Genomic DNA, 20,417 nt, shown 5'->3' with positions numbered 1-20,417 from the left:
TCCAAATTCCTGCCTGTGCAGAACCTGAGAGGCAGCGATGATATCTCGACTCACTGAATTCCTGCCACCCTCATGAGAGACCTATGTTGAGTTAATATCTCTTGACTCCAGCCCAGCATAGCTGTTACAGGCATTTGAATAGTGAACCAGTGCTATCTTTCTGTCTCTCCAATAAATAAAAGGAAAGAACAGGAGAAAGGGAGAGAAGGGAAGGAAAACTACAAAGAGAATGCTAAAGGTAAAATGAAGACTCAGGTCAACACTTAACACTCAGTTCAGATTCACAATGGAACCTGGATGGTTGCATATAGGTGTCCTGCAGAGAAGCAAGTGAGTTCAGTGCTTGTACACTTAGCTTAGCATGTGTTCTCAGGTCATATAAACTGACCTGCCGGAGTCCAGCTCCAGCCGAGAGTTCGGAGCTCGGGAAGGGTGCGTGGAGTCGGCGATAAAGAAAGACACAGACACTGACACTTGGTGCGTTCTCACCACAGCCCAAGAAAAAGCTGTCCTTTTTATTTACTCAAAACCTCACAAGCTTCTGCACAAGCAACTAATTGTTCTATTTTTTTTACTTCAAGACTAAGGGGGCATGTACAGACATTCGGTCACTCTGTCCACACTTCAAGGCTAAGCAGGTGTCCCCAGAGATAATTCTTTAAAACACTGCATTCATATTCTTCAAAGCAAGCCATTATTCACTCTTCAACAGTAGCCATGGAGCAGCAGCCAGGACTCCAAGGCCAAGGCACATGCGATTACCTGCTAATCAGTAGTACATTCCTACCACATTTCTATTTCTACAACTTGCCCATTATTCAATGGGAAAATAATTTACAAGGGAAAAATATAATTCTAAAAACAAAAGTTACAAATATTAAATCCCTCTACAACTATAGACCCTGCAACCCCATAAATAAAATAATAATCAAAAACATTTTTCTTTAATAAAAGCATCCTTAATTCCTCTAGCTAAAAATTATAAAAGCGGCTAAAACAGCTACATTTTCTATGCTCCAAAAAATTGCAAAAACAGGCTAGCCTATAAAATAACAATAACTATACTTATTGCCATAGCAATTTCAGCTCTCACTCCCATCACTTGCATTCCCGTGGGTCCAGTGGGTGCTACCTGACTGGCCAGGCCCTGGAAAGGAGGCAGATCCGCCTCACCTGTGACCTCCTGTCTTCCTGCTGCCTCCTGGCCTTGAACCAGTCATTATTTTAGAGCAGGGCACTCGTGCAGTGCTCCCAACACTGACCTATAAACTGTCAAGCAGAAAAATCAAATCCATCTAGTATGAACAATGAATGAATCCCTAAACTGTGCTACATACTTTATTGCGATAGAGAACATGTCATCTTTGTATCTTTTTATTTTTTGCCTATACTGCTTCATTACTGTTAGTGAATACTTCATAATTTTGTTTTCTGAATTCTGATAAATCAAAGTTGTATTTTTGTTACATATGCATCAAACTTAGAACAGCATATTTTTCATGCGATTTGTTGATTGTCATGTTTATAATATTTAATTATTTTGTTTATTTTACATAGGAAATGGAATATTTCTATGAAGCTTAATAACATTAAGGCAGTTATTGCATGCTTGCTTTTGATTGTGTAAAAATGTAGCTGAACCAGTAGTTTAGATAAGAATACTTCTTACAGCTAGGGGTTGTTACTAGATTTGAATCTGCCTGTACAGTTGGTTGGATGAAGTACAAAAATGTTTATAAATAAGGTGACGTTTTAATTAAAATATTAAGTTTGAAGTATGTGGAGCTTTCTCAGGCTATAATGACTTCAAAACCTCAGCAATAATGTTTTTTTTCCCATTAGGTGCCTGCATTATTGCATACTGGCGATATGGTTCATGGCTGGGAGCAATCAGTTGTCCAATCTGTAGACAAACGGTAATGTCTGCTGACAAGAAAGCATCATTTATGCTATTTCAGCTTATAAATTTTTGTTTTATTTTTAAATCTTGTATTATTTTGATTTTTTTTTAGAAACTCATATCCAAAGTTTATGTAATCTTACTGATTATTTTTTAAACCTGGTTAAAAGTAACACCAAGGGTCCCATGTATGTCCTGGCTGTTTAGGATTCTCACATGCCTTATCCAGCTCCCCGGGTTTGCATCTCAACTCGCTCTCAGACCCAGCTTCCTGCTAATGGGAAGCCACAAATGACAGCTGGGGTCGTTGGACCCTGCCACCAACATGGGAGACCCTGGCCTTGGCCTGGCCTATCCTGGGCTGCTGTAGGCATTTGAGGTGTGAACCAGCAGATAAGGAATCTCTTGCCATCTGCTCATTTTTCAAATAAAAATTTTAAAAGACATCATGAAAAAAGGGAATTCTATTTGGAAACCTGTGATTTTAGGGGGGAAAAAACCTGTTGCATAAATCCTTCTAAGACTGCAGTATTTTCTGCAATACCAAGAAAGAAAGTACTGAACTAGCTAGTTAAGCATAATCATGTATATCCCATATACACTTCTTTTGGGACAAAAGTGTGTGCTTTCTAAATTATACATATTTTTCTTTCCTTCTTTTTTAAAATATTGTTTACAAAGTTGAGAGGGATGCATACCCGGGTGGGCCTCCGGTTAAGGTGGGGAAAGTTAAGATATGGAGGAAGGTGGATAGGACAAATCTTTCAGTTCTTTTTCTTTCTTTTTTTTTTCCACCAGTGTCCCCAGCAGTAAGGGACAGGGGACCACTCCTTGTTGTCAAACTACTTCAGCACCCCAGGATGGGGTACAGTCATTTGATGATGCCCTAGAGACCCCCAAAGTGGGGAAGAGTATTCTGAGAGTGTTACCTTAGTGATTTTGATAGTTCTGAGACATTGTCGGTTTTGCTGCACCAGGGTTAAGAAAATCTACCCAGTGTGACTTGGCTGACCAGTTTCACCTTAGGGCATCCACAGACTTGGGAACATGCTGCAAAGCTTGGCCAGGAGAGTTGTTCAACCTCTTCTGCTTTCCATTCTCTGAGAGGCACTTGATGTCCCCTGCTGGCCTGGATGAGCTGGCTATTATGTCCCCTGTGTGCTTCTGGGCATGCTGTCCACTGCACAGGCATCACCAGCTGAGGAGGCCCAGTCCTGATACAGGCACTCCAAGGTCAGACTGCATATCTGGTGATTCTTCCCTGTGGCCAGGGTCTAAGTGCAGTAGTCTAGCTGGGGAGTCTCCCAATAAACCTTGCCTGGGGTGACCTCAGACTTGTCTTTTGTGCACCAGCCAGTGCAGGGTCAGGTGTGGTCTGTGCCAATGCATATATCAGTGGATGTGGCTGCCTGGTCAATTTTGCCCCAGCCCCATCTCTCATGTGAGCTGACAGACATTATGACCTAACCCAGCCAACCCACCACAGGCTTGGTCTTCATGCACACGAGAAGGGTGATGCAGCCCATACATGGCAACCTCCAATTACCAGGCCTGTCCCCAGCCCTGGTTTTTGTATGTGCCAGAATGTGCTACATACAGCCTAGCTTGGCCTGTCCCATATCTCATTGGGCTCTCATGCACACCCATTTGTGTTGTGGCTTAGCTCAGCCCAACTTGGTCTACATGTACACCAAGTGGTGCTGCTGCCTTGTCCAGCCTGGTCCACCCCCAGCCCTGGCTCTTGTGCTCACCAATGGCAGCTGCAGCCCAGCAGGAGAGTGTTAACTTTATATTTAATCTTCCCTCTTCCAGTGAGGGTTGAGTTATTTTTATTTTTATTTATTTATTTTTTTAAGATTTATTATTATTGGAAAGCCGGATATACAGAGAGGAGGAGAGACAGAGAGGAAGATCTTTCGTCCAATGATTCACTCCCTAAGTGAGCCGCAACGGCTGGTGCTGCGCCGATGCGAAGCCGGGAACCTGGAACCTCTTCCGGGTCTCCCACGCGGGTACAGGGTCCCAAAGCTTTGGGCCATCCTCAACTGCTTTCCCAGGCCACAAGCAGGGAGCTGGATGGGAAGTGGAGCTGCCGGGATTAGAACTGGCGCCCATATGGGATCCCGGCGCGTTCAAGGCGAGGACTTTAGCTGCTAGGCCACGCCACCGGGCCCATGGGGTTGAGTTATTTTTAAATGATGTAAATAATTTTTAAGTATTTCATTTCTCCTAAAGACACAGCCACATTGTATTGTCCAGAACACACTGATCTTTACTTTTTTTTTTTTTAGATAAAGAGAAGGTCACTATAAACTGCTGAATGCTAAAATGAAAATAGTCACAGGACAGCTGAATAGTACCCTAAAGCCATTTTAAGGTGTATAGCAGCTGATTCTGTGTATAAATTAAAATTGAAATGTCAACGAAGTAGTCACGGATGTGGTTAAGAACTTGCATTTTTTAACATATTTGTTACTCAATACCATGTCAATTAATTCCATAATGTTGTAAATTGATGTTGATGTTATGTTGTGGCTTTTAATTGATCGGGATGATATTCTGCCAGTTTTGCTTTCAGACCAGAGATGGTCTCCCCAAGAAACTGTTGAATTTATCTGGACAGTAAGATGCTGGACTCTATGCTTGCAATGAAAGAATCTTGACTGAATTTGAACTGTAATACTGCAATAAGGTGGAGGAATCCACCATGGGGGGAGGGCATGGGAAGGGGTTGGGGGAATCCCAGAGCCTATGAAACTGTGTCACATAATGCAATGTAATCAATAAAAAATAATATAACAACAACAAAAGAGAAGATGATGAGATCACTGACTCACCTGGACCATGTTCAGGGATGAAGTGGGCTAGGATGGGAAAGCCTTCCAGCCTGTGTTCTAGGAAGGAGCGAGTGTCACTCCAGTATATGTGCCTGGGGCGGGGGTGGTTACATGATACCACCCTCCAGGTCCCTGGAGAACACATTATATCTTTATAGCTGGTATAGAAGACACCTTAAGAGGAAGACAGTGAGTTGCTATAAATGTAAATTGCAGGAGTAAAATGACAGCACAATTGAGATATGCCAAATTTTCCTAATTTCTTGGACAAACTGAAGAAACATAGTGACATATTCTAAGAAACCAGAGTTCTTTTTTTTTTATTATGGCAAAACAGTGCATTACAATAGTTATATGGTTTTCATAATTACTTTTTTATTTAAGGATTTATTTATTTTTATTGCAAAGTCAGATATACAGAGAGGAGAGAGAGAGGAAGATCTTCCATCTGATGATTCACTCCCCAAGTGACTGCAACGGCCAGTGCTGTGCCCATCCAAAGCCAGGAGCCAGGAGCCTCCTCCAGGTCTCCCACGCGGGTACAGGGTCCCAAGGCTTTGGGCCATCCTCAACTGCTTTCCCAGGCCACAAGCAGGGAGCTGGATGGGAAGTGGAGCTGCCGGGATTAGAACAGGCGCCCATATGGGATCCTGGTGCATTCAAGGCGAGGACTTTAGCTGCTAGGCCACCGCGCCAGGCCCCATAACTACTCTTTTTTTAGAAAGATATATTTATTTTTTGGGAAAGGCAGATCCACGGAGAGAAGGAAAGCAGAGGGAAAGATCTATTCACTGGTTCACTCCTCAGATGCCTGTGATAGCCAGAGACGAAGTGATCCGGAGGTTCTTCTGGGTCTCTCACACAGGTGCAGAGTCCCAAGGCTTTGGGTCATCCTCTGCTGCTTTCCCAGGATGCAAGCAGGAAGCTAGATGGGAAGTGGAGCAGGCAGGACACAAACCAGCACCCATATGTGACCACAGTGCATGCAAGGCAAGGATTCAGCCACTTAGCCACCATGCCAGGCCCAATTACCTTTATATTTGTTTCACCTAAAATAACATTAAATTCTTTTCTGGAAACAGTTTATGCACAGGTAAAAGACAACATTTCCTAAAGGAGCTTTCCAAAATGCAAAATAAACAGAGCTGTCAAGTGAGGATGACATCATACACTAACTTTTGTTCCCTCTTAAGACCACACTGAAACAACAGGAAAGGGCATTTTGTGAAGGCCTAATCCCACAAAGACACAAAGCATAGAAAATTCCAGCATTTTTTCAAGAATTTCTGTGAAATAGCCATTTAGAAAAACTCACAGAACAAAGACACATCCCATTGAGGTGTCACAAAGCAACAGTTTGGTAATCACCATGCAGATGAAAGACTGGAAATGGCCCCAGGTCTCCTCCACACTCTCCATCCCTTAGGTCTCCCTCAGATACAGCATGCTAAACAACGCTTGGGTCTAGCTGGTAGGTTTTTTTTATGATGTGTCTATATTTTTATTTGAAAGGCAGATCCTATACAGAGAGGAGAGACAGGATCTTCCATCTGCTAGCCCCCAAATGGCCGCAATGGCCACAGCTAAGCTGATTCAAAGCCACGAGCCAAGAGCTTCTTCCAGGTCTCTCCCACATGGTGCAGGACCCCAAGGTTTTGAGCCATCTTCTGCTTTCCCAGCAAGGAGCTGGGTGGGAAGTAAAGCAGCCAGAACATGAACCGGTACCTGTATGGGATCCTGGTGCTTTCAAGGTGAGGATTTAGCCACTGAGCCATCATGCTGGGCCCTAGGAGCAGTTCTGTTACCTCAGCATCATCACCCAGATGAGGGTTTAGCTTCGTCTGATTTTTGAACTTTACGTAAACAAAACCGTAAGGTATGTATTGTTTTATGCACGTGTGTGCACACACGCATATATACAAATACAGGTACACGTCCACATGGGTATGTATGTGCTCCTTCCATCCATTTTGCTGCATTGCTGCCCTTCCCTTTTTGGGAGCAGGGGATGATTGGTACAGAGATTTCCAGGTCTTTCTCTTTCTCTCTTTGCTTTTCCATTCCCAAATTCTTTCTCATTCACATTTGACTCTTTATCACATGCTGAGGAGAAAAACTGATTTTGTTGTTATTGTTGAATTTCCTTCCTGGCCAGTTTGCTTTGTGTCACAAGGCAGTCAACACTGAACATCTCCAACATCATTGGATCTTACCATAACATCATCTCTTGCCATTGTTTCCCATCTGCCAGCAACATTAAGAGCATTTAGTTAAGTCCTGCATTAAGAAATCAGCCTTCTTACCCACCGCCCCATCCCTTCTTATGGACTCCACCTGTGTGTTATCAGGTGGTATCCCTTTGTGCCATCCTAAGCTGACCAGAGTCTGTAACGTAGAGAGAAAACTAAGTCACTAATACAGCTGTGGGCTCATCGAGGAGGCCAGACAGATGGCCTGTACCTGCTCCACTGCCTGATCCACTCGATCACGGAAATAATGCACAGGCTGCCACCTCTGACTGCACGTGCTCCCCAGGGCTTAGCTGCAAGTTTCAGGCATCCTCACCTTTCATCTGGGGGTGTGGTCACATGGGAGGAGGGCTGCAGCCTCATCTTGTTTGTTTACCTAGTGCTTCCCAGAGAACCTGGCCCAATAATCATCAGTCATTGGATGTTTAAGCAGTCTGTGATGAAGGCCTGGCAGTGTTTGTGCCGCTCCACTGACTGCACAGTCATGCCTTTAATGAGTGCTTGCGAAGCACCTGAGCGGGGGCAGGCCTGAGGAAGGACGGAATCCCCAGCCGATGCCTTCTAACTCCGTCTGCTGCTACTCCTCCGTTTTGGGAGCTCATAGAAATATTCAGTGACCATTTTCTGTGGGAGTATGTTCTGTTTTGAACTGTGTATGTCATATTATCCCAACACTGTCTTGGGGCATTTGTTTATGTCTTTATCACAACTGTAGGGGAAGAAGGGTTAAACATAATGTGCTTATAACAAAATGATATTTTAATTGCCCTAGGGAGAGCTAGGCCACAGCTCCAGCTGGCAAGTGCTGGGACTGAGTGCGAATCATTTCAGGCTGGACCACAGTACACCCTTGGCAGGCACAAGATCCAGAGCTGGGAACATGCCTGGCAGGAGAGCTGTGGGCACTCCTCTGCTAACCTGTATTTTTTGCTGGTGAGCACAAGAATCAGAACTGGGAGTGGGCCAGACTGTACAAGGGTGCAGCACCTGTTGGCATACCTGAGGGCTAGGTCTGGGGGGGCGGGGCAGACTGAGCTAAACCACAGCACCCACATGTGTCCACAAGACCCAAATGGGGTGTTTGTTGACCTGGGCTAGACCACATTAAGAGGCTGGCATGCACAAAAACCAGGGCTGGAGACAGTCTTGGTGGGCATTAGTAGGGGTGGCCACAGCTGGGCCTTGGCATCTGCTAGTATGAGAACCAGGTCTGTGGCAGGTTGGCTGGGTTAGGCCATAGTACCCTTTGGTTTGCATAAGATATGAAGCTGGGGCAAAACTGAGTAGGCAGCTGCCAGTATGTGCAGGTGACAGACCACACCTGCCCCTGCACTGGCTGGTGACAAGTCTGAGGTCAGCCCAAACAAGGGTTCCTGGGAGACTGACCATTGGACTCAAACCCTGGCCATGGGGAAAATCACAAGATACGTGTCTGACCTTGGAGAACATGTATCGGGACTGGGACTCTTCAGCTGCTAATGCCTGTGCAGTGGACAGAATGCCAAGATGTATGTTGCGGATATGATGTCCAGCAGGGAACATTAAGTGCCTTGTCAAAGGATAGAACATAGAACAGGTTAGATAATTCTGGCCAAGCTTTGTACCATGTCCTAAGTCTGTGGATGCCCTAAGGTGGAACTGGTCAGCCAGTTGACCTTAGAAAGATTTTCTTAATCCTGAAGCAACAAAACCTATACTTGAGTGTCACTGAAGTGACATTCTTCCCCACATCAGAGTTTCTAGGGTGTCATCAAAGGGCCATTCCCTAACCCCTGGTGCTGGTATAACTGACAGCAAGGAGCAGCTGTATCCTCATATCCCATGCTATCACAGAAAAAAAAACCTGAAACGTATGTCCTACCCACCTTCCTCCCTGTCTGACCCTCCCCACCCTCATATGTGCATGCCCTACATGGGTGTGCATCCCTCTCGCTATTTGTCAACAAGATGGCTCAGTGGCTAAATCCTCACCTTGCAAACACCAGGATCCCATATGGGTACCGGTTCATGTCCCAGCTCCTTCACTTCCCATCCAACTCCCTGCTTGTGGCTTGGGAAAACTGTAGAAGATGGCCAAAAGCTTTGGGACTCTGCACCCACATGGGTGACCTGGAAGAGGCTTCTGGCTCCTGGCTTTGGATCGGCTCAACCCCAGCCATTGTGGCTACTTGGCAAGTAAACCAGTGGATGGAAAACCTTTTTCTGTATATCTCCTCCTCTCTGTAAATCTGCCTTTTTAATAAAAATAAACACGTATTTGAAAAATAATAAAAGGGGCCTGGAATGGTAGCCTAGTGGCTAAAATCCTTGCCTTGCATACACTGGGATCCCATACAGGCGCCAGTTCTAATCCCGACAGTCCCACTTCCCATGCAGCTCCCTGCCCGAGTGGATGAGGACAGCCCAAAGCCTTGGGAACTTGCACCCGCGTGGGAGACCCAGAAGAGGCCCCATGCCCCTGGCTTCGGATTGGCTCAGCTCCAGCCATTGTGGCCACTTGGGGAGTGAACCATCAGATGGAAGGTCTTCCTCTCTTTCTCTCCTCCTCTCTATATATCTGACTTTTCAGTAAAATAAATCTTAAGGGCCCGGCGGCGTGGCCTAGCAGCTAAAGTCCTCGCCTTGAAAGCCCCGGGATCCCATATGGGCGCCAGTTCTAATCCCGGCAGCTCCACTTCCCATCCAGCTCCCTGCTTGTGGCCTGGGAAAGCAGGAGAGGACGGCCCAAAGCCTTGGGACACTGTACCCGCGTGGGAGACCCGGAAGAGGTCCCAGGTTCCCGGCTTCGGATCGGCGCATACCGGCCGTTGCGGCTCACTTAGGGAGGGAATCATTGGACGGAAGATCTTCCTCTCTGTCTCTCCTCCTCTGTGTATATCTGGCTGTAATAAAATGAATAAATCTTTAAAAAATAAATAAATCTTAAAAAATTTTTAGAGAATTCAAATAGGGATAATTTAAATAAAATAATTTAAATAAAGTATTTAATAAAAATTTAAAAGTGAAATATTGAGAAGCTTTGAATAAAGAGAAAATGAATAAAACTAATGCAAGTGTTGTAACAAGTTTTTTCTGTTTATCCAGGTGACTTTGCTTCTGACAGTCTTTGGAGAAGAGGATCAGTCTCAGGAAGTGATACAGTTGCGTCAAGACATTAATGATTATAACAGGAGATTCTCAGGGCAGCCCAGATCCGTAAGTACTGGTGAAGCGGGTGCAAAATTACAAGGAGCTGTATACTCCTCTTGTAAGATTTCTTGTCAGATATCCAAGTTTTTACTTTCATGGTTGTTAATAACTTTCCCAAGGACTACCTTTTTCTTTTTTAACCAAGAAATGGACATAGGAAAAAAAAAAAAAAAGTTATGAAAGGAACTAGCAAACAGGCAATAGGTGAAATTGGATGCAAAGGGAAATCTAACTCCTGTTATGATTCTAAACCAATTTGCCTTACGGGAAAATTTCCAGTGGAAAACTTATGGGGAGAGTTTTACTGTTTTGTTTATTTTAGACCGTTTGAAATGTTCCTGTAAATAACTATCTGAGGGAATTATTTCATATTAACTCCTTAACAGCATTCTGTTCCAACAAACACAGTAATTCTACAGTGAACTTCCCTGACATTTTACTGACTCATTTTCCTCAGAATCTTAAATGGTTCTAGTTATGTGTATGGCTGAGTGTGTGCTTTAAAAACGAAACTGTGCTAAGCCAGTATTGCTAAGGGAAGCCAGACCTGAGCCCTGAGCTCTGTGCTTCGTGGGCCCAGCTGCCCTGCACACACTTCCTCAGACTTCTCATGCCTACGCCTTCCTCCTGGACAGTGGCCGAGCTTGGATTTCCTTTTGTCTCATTTTCCTCTCCTGGTCTGTGACTCAGTCCACCTTTGTTGGCCTTCTACTGGCTGTCCTGTTACTGTTTCCTCATAAAGACACCATGGCTACAAGCCAGGGTGCGCCCATAGTCGCGCATGGGAGAACTACAGGGGCCTCCTCTCGTCTACCTTTTTTCTCTGGATAGCTGCTAAGGAAATAGTTACACGAAATGAATCTGACGCTGATGCTCTGGTGCCTTCACAATGTGACAGCCTGTTACCAGTTTCCAAGGCTGCCTGACCTTCCATCTCAGCTCAGCATGCTTAGGTTCTCTGCCCTTAAGGCCCGCACACATGACGTTTCTCCTGCTGGGAGTGCTTGTCCCTCGGCTCTTGTCTGGCTTCCCTGGTAGCCCACTATAGTCCTGTCACTGCCCTCTGCACACTCCCACTAGACTCTCGTCATTGGCAATTTGAATCTTGTCCGTTATTGTCCACTCAGTAGACTAAAAGCTGCAGGAAGGCAAGGACTGTGTTTAATTCTTCACCAATCTATTGCTAGTGTCACAACGCCAGGAATATAGGCCCTTAATGTTGGTTAAATAAATCAGCATGTTACTTTTAAGAATTGATACTACTGGGCCCAGCACAATAGCGTAGTGGTTAAAGTCCTTGCATTGCATGTGCAGGGATCCCATATGGGCACCGGTTCTAATCCCAGTGGCCCCGCTTCCCATCCAGCTCCCTGCTTGTGGCCTGGGAAAGCAGTCAAGGACGGCCAAAAGCCTTGGGACCCTGCACCCGCATGGGAGACCTGGAAGAAGCTCCTGGCTTCTGGCTTTGGATCTGCTCAGCACCGGCTGTTGCGGCTGCTTGGGGAGTGAACCATCAGATCGAAGATCTTCCCCTCTTTCTCCTCGTCTCTGTATATCTGACTTTCCAATAAAAATAAAAAAATCTTAAAAAAAGAATTGATACTACTGCTCCCAGCCAAAACCAATAAGCTCTTGGTCCTTGTTCAGTGATGCCATTATATGTTAGGTACCCCAACAACAGGGAAAAGTTCGTTCAATTGCTGTGGTCTTCCACAGCCTCTTCGGCTATTTTTGATCAGTTAGCAGTTTGTTTACTTATTTATTTATTATTTTACATGTCCTTCAGTGACACCTGTGGAATGATTCTTTGAAGATGAGACCTGTTTCAAATTCAGCAACTATCCCCTGACTTTAAAAAATCATTTTGATTCTCATTGCTATTTTTTTTTAAGTTTTATTTTTTTATTGCAAAGTCAGATATACAGAGAGGAGGAGAGACAGAGAGGAAGATCCTCCGTCCGATGATTCACTCCCCAAGCGGCCACAACGGCCAGAGCTGAGCTGATCCAAAGCCAGGAGCCTGGGGCCTCTTCCGTGTCTCCCACGTGGGCGCAGGTTCCCAAGGCTTTGGGCCATCCTCAGCTGCTTTTCAGGCCACAGGAAGCTGGATGGAAAGCAGGGCCGTTTGGACCAGAACCGGCACCCACATGGGATCCTGGTGCGTTCAAGGCGAGGACTTTAGCCAGTAGGCTATTGTGCTGGGCCTTCTCATTGGTATTTTAAAATGAGAAGCAAACTATTTCAACTATTGATAAGGTGTTTTTTTTTTTTTTGGATGTCTGATAATTAATAAGAAATCCTGATAGGTCATGAAATTAATATAAAGACATTTAGTTATTTGACATTCTTCATTATTCACACATTTCTTAGCAAACCATTTCACTTTAGCTTAAGTAATGATCCTATATCAGAAATGAACAAAATAGCTCAAATAATGGACTGACAGGTTTTCAGCAGACATGCTAGCTGGTGGTTAGGACACCTGAAGGCTGTAACTTCTGTAGGGAAGTGGTGTGTAGCCAGAGGCAGATCCCTGCATTCAGTTCCTGGCTCTGGCTCCATGCCAAGCTTCTGGCTTCCTGGGAGGCCCTGGAGAAGGCTGAAGGCATCAAGGTGACTGCCACCCACATGGGAGACCTGGTCCAACTCCAGCTGTTGCAGGCATTTGGGAAATGAACCAGAAGATGGAAGGGTGTCTGCCTCTCAAAATTTCAAAAAGAAAATTAACATAGGAAGTAATTTCTATAAAGATCATTTCTGTTATTTTATGAACAGCCTCCCAAAATGAGTTACAAGGTTTTCATCAAGCAATGTTTAAAACTTTCTCATTTGTTAAATTCCCATTTTTGTCTCCCAACTCTGATTCATCTTACTTTGTACTACTTTGTAAAAATTAAAAATTATCTATTTATTTATTTGAAAGAGTTACAGAGAGATGGGGGAGATACAGAGAGTGCGTCCATCCACTGGTTCACTCCCCAGAAGGCCACAGCAGCCAGGGCTGAGCCAGGCTAGGAGCTTTGTCCTGGTCTCCCACAGAAGTGACAGGGGCCATTAGCAGAGCTGGATTGAAAATGAAGCAGCTGGGACAAACACCAGCATCTGTATGGAACGCCAGCATTGTAGGTGGCAGCTTTATCCACTGTCACAATGGCAGCCCCCAGATAGTACTTCCTGAATAAAAATATATACCCAGATTTGTATTTATGGTTGTTATACAGATTATTGTAAGCAGAAGAAAGATCAGAAAAGGTGACAGACTGGAAGGAACCAGTCACTGCTGTTGTTAAGCAGCTCACGAGTCTTTCATGTGTAATACTTTATGTTGTCTGGCAGTTTATGAAGGCCCTCCATATACATTCTCTCTTGTAGCTCTTTATAGCCCTTGTTAAACAAGTGTTTCACCAGGATCACACGGCACATGATGATTGAATTCAAACCTAGATGTGACTTTAAAGCTGAGACCTGGGCGTAAGCCTCAGGTGCTAATTACAAATGTCGTAGGTTCTGGATTTGGTTTATGTAACTAACTCACATTAGAGATAACTTGAGTTCTGCAGTACTGTATTGAATATTTCTAGCTTGTTGACTTTGGTTGCTTTATAATGATTGTAATAAAACCTATTTTATAAGGGCCTGGTAATCAAAGAACTAATTTTAAATAAAATGCATAATTGGCAAATAGGGTGGTCACCAATTCATAAAACTCATTTATCCTGAGTTTGTACACTGTAAAAAAAAAATGTATCATTCTGCAAACTGACACATTAGGTGCTAAATTATATCTGTTTTTCCTCCTACCAGATTATGGAGAGAATCCTGGATCTCCCCACTTTGCTGAGGCATGCATTCAGGGAAATGTTTTCAGTCGGGGGCCTTTTCTGGATGTTCCGCATTAGGATTATACTTTGCTTAATGGGAGCTTTTTTCTATCTCATCTCACCTCTGGATTTTGTACCTGAAGCCTTGTTTGGAATTCTAGGTTTTCTAGATGATTTCTTCGTCATCTTTTTGTTGCTTATATACATCTCCATTATGTATCGAGAAGTGATAACCCAAAGGTTAACCAGATGAAAAAAAAATGAGTTTACTAGCACATCTGAGCTAATGCACAAAATCAGACAAAAAAACCCCACAGCAATTTAATATATTTGAATATTATCTTACAAGCTTAAAACCATTGTGTCACAAACATTTAATTATTATTTGATAAATGCTTGGTACTATATAACTGGAATTTTTTTACATGTTGCAGGTTTGAATGTTAAAGTTAGAACTGTAATGCTCTACAATTATATCTTGAATCTGTGTTATCTATTAAGTCTTGGGAAAAAAACAGAATTATATAAAAGGGATACTTTTATATCTTTTTAATGCCCCCCAAATTACTTAAGATTGGATATACAATAACATGCTATTAAATGTGCAGTTTATCCAATTTATCCTCCTCAATGGGTACCTATACAACATAGCTATCAAACTGAAGTATTTTTTGCTACAATAAAATATAAAATATTGGAGAAAAGTCAGTGTTTCTCTTAGAGCTAGCTGTTTTGTGCATTGGGAGCAGTTCTGCTTTTTCTATTCTGGTATAAGTCTGTCATCAGCTGAAAGCGAAAGAAGAAACTTGAACTTCATAGCTTGATCTCACATCCTGGTTTACAGAACACCTTTTCATCAATAGAAGAATGAAGAAGATGAGAATCATTTCTTCCCAGTCAACCCACACTTGATGTTCACAGTTACAACACTTGCACAAGAGTTTGGTCCTTTTATTGGAGTAGATAGAGAAGTAACGTGTAAAGGCAAGTGTAGGAACCTCAGTGACACAGTAACCCAGGGGGACTGCAGGCCCCGGGCGCACTAAGGAATTGGCCAGGAACATCATCTTCAGTTTGGCAAGAGACATTTCTGATTTACTTTAGCAGCAGAAATGTCAGATTTGGCTAGTTTTTATTTTAAGAAAACTGTTACACAATACTCTCATCACAGCTTATACAGAATGAGACAGAGCTGAATAAGAAACATACCATTTCTTTCTGGAACTATGGCCTCAGTCTCTAATATTCCATTCTGCAATTTCCTGTTTGAGAAGAACTGATACCACAAATGCTACTACCCTTCCTGCAGCAGGAACTGCTCACTAGTGAGTGGCCCAAGGGTCAGTGTTAGCTGCCTCTTCCCAAGTCACTGCTGCGGACAGCATTTGTTGTTAGCAAGTCCTACAGCCTGCAGACCAGGGTATGAATCCTTCACATTCTCCCAGGTTCATCCCAGTGATACCAACTCACAAGGCTATAAGTGGAATAGTTTATATTTTCTAAATTGGACATGAAATGAAGCTGTTGCCTGTCACAGGAAAACTGTAATGCTTAAGCATAGCACATTACGTTTAAGGCGCCATCTTCCCTATCTTCTGTTTTATCCTATGACAAAATATTCTGAGCAAGGCAAGGCAAACCTCACCTTCCTCTTCACAGATGAAATCGCCGTACTCTTGATGTTGCAGCTGCCTGAAGTCACATGAGTGTTCCTTTTGTAGGACTTCTTGCTTTGGATGGTAGGCAGAGGGGAAGAGAAGCAGCAGGAGGCAGGAAGTGAGACCTGCAGTGTTTCATAATGCATTGTCCCTTCATTGCGGCTCAGGTGGCCTCAGGCAGAAAATTGTAGCCAACTTTGTGGATCCCAGTTCTACCCTTCCGAGCCAAGTGTCTGCCAGAGTGACACACTTCACAAATACATGTGTCAGCTGGGGATTGAAAAGCTAAGGAGCAGGATGTTGCATCACCATTCAACAGCGTGGAATTGAATTTCCTACCAATTATAAATCTGGACTGGGGCTACAGTAGTGTCACTTTTCTGAACAGATTTTCTGTGCTCATGTTCTGCTCCAGGTGCCAACATTTTTGGTTTCAGTAATTATTACAATATCTAGAATGACCACCAGACCTCCCTGGTAGAAGCCTATGGTACCAAAGTGAAAGGAATCCATGCTGGTGTTTCAGTCTTAGATCTGCTATTATGTCATTTTTCCTGATTACTGATAAATGCAGAAGTGATCTGAGAGAGTATTAAAGCAACAGTCAATCAGTGTTTGCAAACATTGTCATAATTCTGTGACTTTAGAGTTAGCTCATATAAGTCAAAGCAGCAAATCAGGTTTTTCTTTTTTTGAAACTGCAATATTGTAATTGTTACACAAACAGATGCTCTGAGCCCAGGAGCAGGTACCAGGCAGCTCTGTGGGGAACAGTGGCTTGAGGCGTTCCAATGGATGCACTTGAGGGGACAGGGAAGACAGGGCTTGTGGCCATTCTTTGTGGCTGTGCAGATACCTACCTCACAGAGCTGTTGCGGAGGAGTGGCAGCTTGGTTCAAACTGTGTGATTTATTCTTTTGAATAAAAGTGATGTACCTTAAAATTTCTAAATTGTGTGGAGTTTTTTTTTGGTTTTTTTTTTTTGCTTGCTTGCTTGCTTGTTTGCATGTTGTCTGGTTTAAAATTCAAACCTCCTTGGCCCAGTGCAGTAGCCTAGTGGTTAAAGTCCTTACCTTGCACATGTCAGGATCCCATATAGGTGCCGGTTGGTATCCTGGCAGCCCCACTTCCATCCAGCTCCCTGCTTGTGGCCTGGGAAGGCAGTTAGGATGGCCCAAGGCCTTGGGACTGCACCAGCATGGGAGACCCTCGCTCCTGGCTTTAGATTGGTTCAGCTCCAGCTGTTGCGGCTACTTAAGGACTGAATCAGTACATGGAAGATCTTCCTCTCTGTCTCTTTTCTCTCTGTATATCTGACTTTCTAATAAAAAATTAAAATAAAATTCCAAGAAAAAATAAAAAAACAACAAAAAAAATAAAATAATTAAATTCAAATCTTCTGAGAAAGCATTTGGTATAGTGGTTACAGGAACTCAGTCACTAACAAACAACCAGTCTCATCACAGTTGCAATTTTACTTGGTATTTTTAAATGTAAAAGGTAGAAAATAGATTTTTAAAAGATTTATTTTATTATTTAGTGCAAAATCAGATACATAGAGAGGAGGAGAGACAGACGGGAAGATCTTCTGTCCAGTGATTCACTCCCCAAGTGGCCGCCATGGCCAGAGCTGAGCCAATCTGAAGCCAAGAGCCAGGAGCTTCTTCTGGATCTCCCATGCGGGTGCAGGATCCCAAGGCTTTGGGCCATCCTCGACTATTTTACCAGGCCACAAGCAGGGAGCTGGATAGGAGTGGAGCAGCCAGGATACGAACTGGTGCCCAAATGGAATCCTAGCACATGCAAGGCAAGGACTTTAGCTGCAAGGCTACTGTGCCAGGCCCCTAAGTAACATTTTAAAGTCTATTCTGTTTCCCTTAAAAGGCTGTGATATAATATATTATAATATAATGCTACAGCATATATCCATTTTTGACTTTGATTGAAGGGCAAGTGAGCATATAGTAGCCTTGTCCTTTAAGAAAAAACAATTATGCAATGTGGGTAGCCCTTGTATATTAGTTTGTTTTATTAAATATAATAAATACTAACAGTTCTATAAATGAGAATCAGATAATGAATTAGCAAACTGATCAGCACCCAATTCACTACTTTTGTCAGAAGTAATCTCTATTAGTTTTACCTATTTTTTCTTTACAAAAAATCATAATTTTGTGTATGATTTCTTCAACATATATATGAGAACCATCTATATTGCCATGGATTGTAGTTGTAGAAATCCTGACTGCTATGTAGTATTCCACAAGTTTACAAATTTTACTATTAGTGGACATTTGGGATATTTCCATAAACTCTCTTAAGAAGCAGAACAAGGGGTTGGCACTGTGGAATACTAGATTAAGCTGTGCCAGCATCTCATTTGGGTGCTCCACTTGTGACCCAGCTCCCTGCTAATGCATATGGAAAAGCAGGAGGATAAGCCTAGTCCTTGGGCACCTGCACCCATGTGAGACACCCAGAGGAAGCTCCTGGCTTCAGACCAGAGCCAGCCATTGCAGCCATTTTGGAAGTGAAGCAGCAGAGGGAAGATCTCTGCATCTCCTCTCCCTATAACTCTGCCTTTCAACAGGAAATAAGGTGCATTATTTTATTCCTAAGTTATAGATAGCTAGAAGATAAACAAGAAAAGGGGAACAAGACGAGTTGGCTAAGTGAAAGCCCAATACCTAACTGGCTTCCCTCTAGACCGGTGGCCCTGGTGCATGCAACTGCTATTCACTTCCTCTTCTGGCCTTCTCTGTCCTACAATCCCACAGCCAACGACCTCTCCTCCCACCCCAAATCCTTTTTTCAAAAGTGTCAAAACCAGATTTTTATTTATGAGAGGAAGAGAGAGAGAACACTGATTCCTTCCCCCAAATACCTGCAACAGCCACAGTTCGGCCAAGCCAAAACGGGAACTGGATCTAGATCTCCCACACGGATGGCAGGGACCACCTGCTGCCTCCCCTTGGGGTACATTAGCAGGAAGGCAGCATCGGGAGCTGAGCTGGGACTCCACCCCGGTACCCCGGTTCCAGATGCAGGTGTCCCCTCAGGCATCCTCATTACTGTGGGATGGTAGGACAGAGAAGGGCAGAAGAGGGAAGTAGTTGGCAATTTTATTTTTATCAGCAGCCTGTCTTCATCTCAGTATGACCTTGCCACCATTCACCTAAATGCTCTTGTCAGATTTTCTTGAGTCCTTGCCTGGCACCTCTAGTCCATATGTTACGACCTGAATACTACCACCATCTTGATGTAGGCAACTTCAATCTCTGGCCTTGGTCTGCTCCCCTGCACTGCTGCCCTCTCAGCGCCAAGCAGCCAAATGATATTTTTCACCTATTAGATAAAGTCACTTCCCTGGCTAGCATGTTTTGCTGGGCTCCCACTACACTTATCCAAACCAGCAACCTCACTTCATGCCCTCTCCCGCGGGCTCACTGCCACTGCAGCCTCCATGCCTCCATGCTGTTCACAGACATCCAGACCTGTTTACCACTGTCCTGTCAAACCTAAGTCAGACCTCTGCATGCACACGCACACACACACACACACACACACACACACGTGCCCCATGCCTGGAATGCTCCTGCCACCTCTGTTATCTCCCTTTTCTTCACATTTACGTAGTTCTTCCCTCTGTTGGTTCACTTTGTTGTTGTTTTGGTTTTTTGGATTTTTTAACTTTAAGATTTATTTATTTTTATTGGAAAGGCCTGTTTAGAGAGAACATTTGTCCACTTACACAAACTACCTTACTACTATAGCTAAAGGAGGCTGTGATCGCCCCCCCTTGTCCTTCTCTTGTATTTAGGTATCAGCACCTGCATTGTTTTGGCTAAGATTTATTTATCTATTTGGAAGGCAGAGTCACAGAGACAGAATGAAAGAGATCTTTCATCCGTTGGTTCACTCCCCAGATGGCTGCCAATAGTGTGGGCTGTGTCAGGTCAAAGCCGGAAGCTAGGAGGTTCCTCCTGGTCTCCCACCAGAGTGTAGGGGCTCATCTTCCACTGCTTTCCAAGGAGCATTAGCAAGGAGCTGGATTGGAAGTGGAGCAGCTGGGACTCCAACTGTTGCCCTTAAATAGTGCTGGTTTCGCTGGCAGTAGCTTTGCTCACTGCACCACAGTGCCAGTCCTGGCACAATGTTATTGAAATAATAATTCTCATTGTCTGCCCCTCCTAGTCAAGATTGGGAGTATAACAGGGACAAGAGGAGCAGGGAGACCACGTCTTCATCCTTGACTGCGTTCACAGGGGTCTAAGTCACCATCATGTCTCATGTACGCTGCCACAGGAGCCTTTAGGTCGCCCCTGAGATCTAGACACAGCACAGAATGACCATTTCAAAGCCTGTTCTCCAGGGAGGCCTTCCACTACACTCGTAGTATAGTAAAAAGCCAAGTCCCCATTTATAGGATCCCATCCCTGTTTCCTCCCTAACCTCATCCAGCTCAGCCGGGAGCTTTGCAGAAGCCTCTAGCCAACCATGTTACCACTCTAAATCCTTGCACAATCATCGCCTCCTCTGCTAGGACTGCCCTGTCCATTACATTCTAAACTACAACCCTCTTATCCTATAACATCGAAAGTAGCCGTATTTTCTCTACCTTCCCTAACGCATAGAACGGTGTATGAAGGATGAACATCCAACTGAACCAACTGGTAAGGACTTCACTGAATTCCAAGTTAGAATGTGGTTTCTCAGTTCATATTATCACATCCCGCAGTGGACTACAGAGAAATCACTACCTG

At 43.9% G+C, this 20,417-nt stretch overlaps 1 protein-coding gene across 3 annotated transcripts in view; it reads left to right on the top strand.

Annotated features, from left to right (window-relative positions):
* The window catches only part of RNF170 (ring finger protein 170), a 41,963-nt gene extending 25,354 nt beyond the window's left edge, over positions 1-16,609 (top strand). For all 3 annotated transcript variants that reach the window (XM_012929109.3, XM_004592713.4, XM_058669817.1), the window contains exons 5-7: positions 1,843-1,916; positions 10,071-10,181; positions 13,980-16,609. In XM_012929109.3, coding sequence (XP_012784563.1) covers positions 1,843-1,916; positions 10,071-10,181; positions 13,980-14,249 — 455 coding nt within the window. In that variant the 3' untranslated portion in view covers positions 14,250-16,609. The remainder of the gene's footprint in view (positions 1-1,842; positions 1,917-10,070; positions 10,182-13,979) is intronic.
* Positions 16,610-20,417: the final 3,808 nt, after the last annotated feature.

This window comes from Ochotona princeps, chromosome 11, assembly GCF_030435755.1.
Source record: "Ochotona princeps isolate mOchPri1 chromosome 11, mOchPri1.hap1, whole genome shotgun sequence".
Classification (NCBI taxonomy): domain Eukaryota; kingdom Metazoa; phylum Chordata; class Mammalia; order Lagomorpha; family Ochotonidae; genus Ochotona; species Ochotona princeps.
Note: the sequence above shows the minus strand (reverse complement) of the source record. Positions and strands in the feature narration are given on the sequence as shown.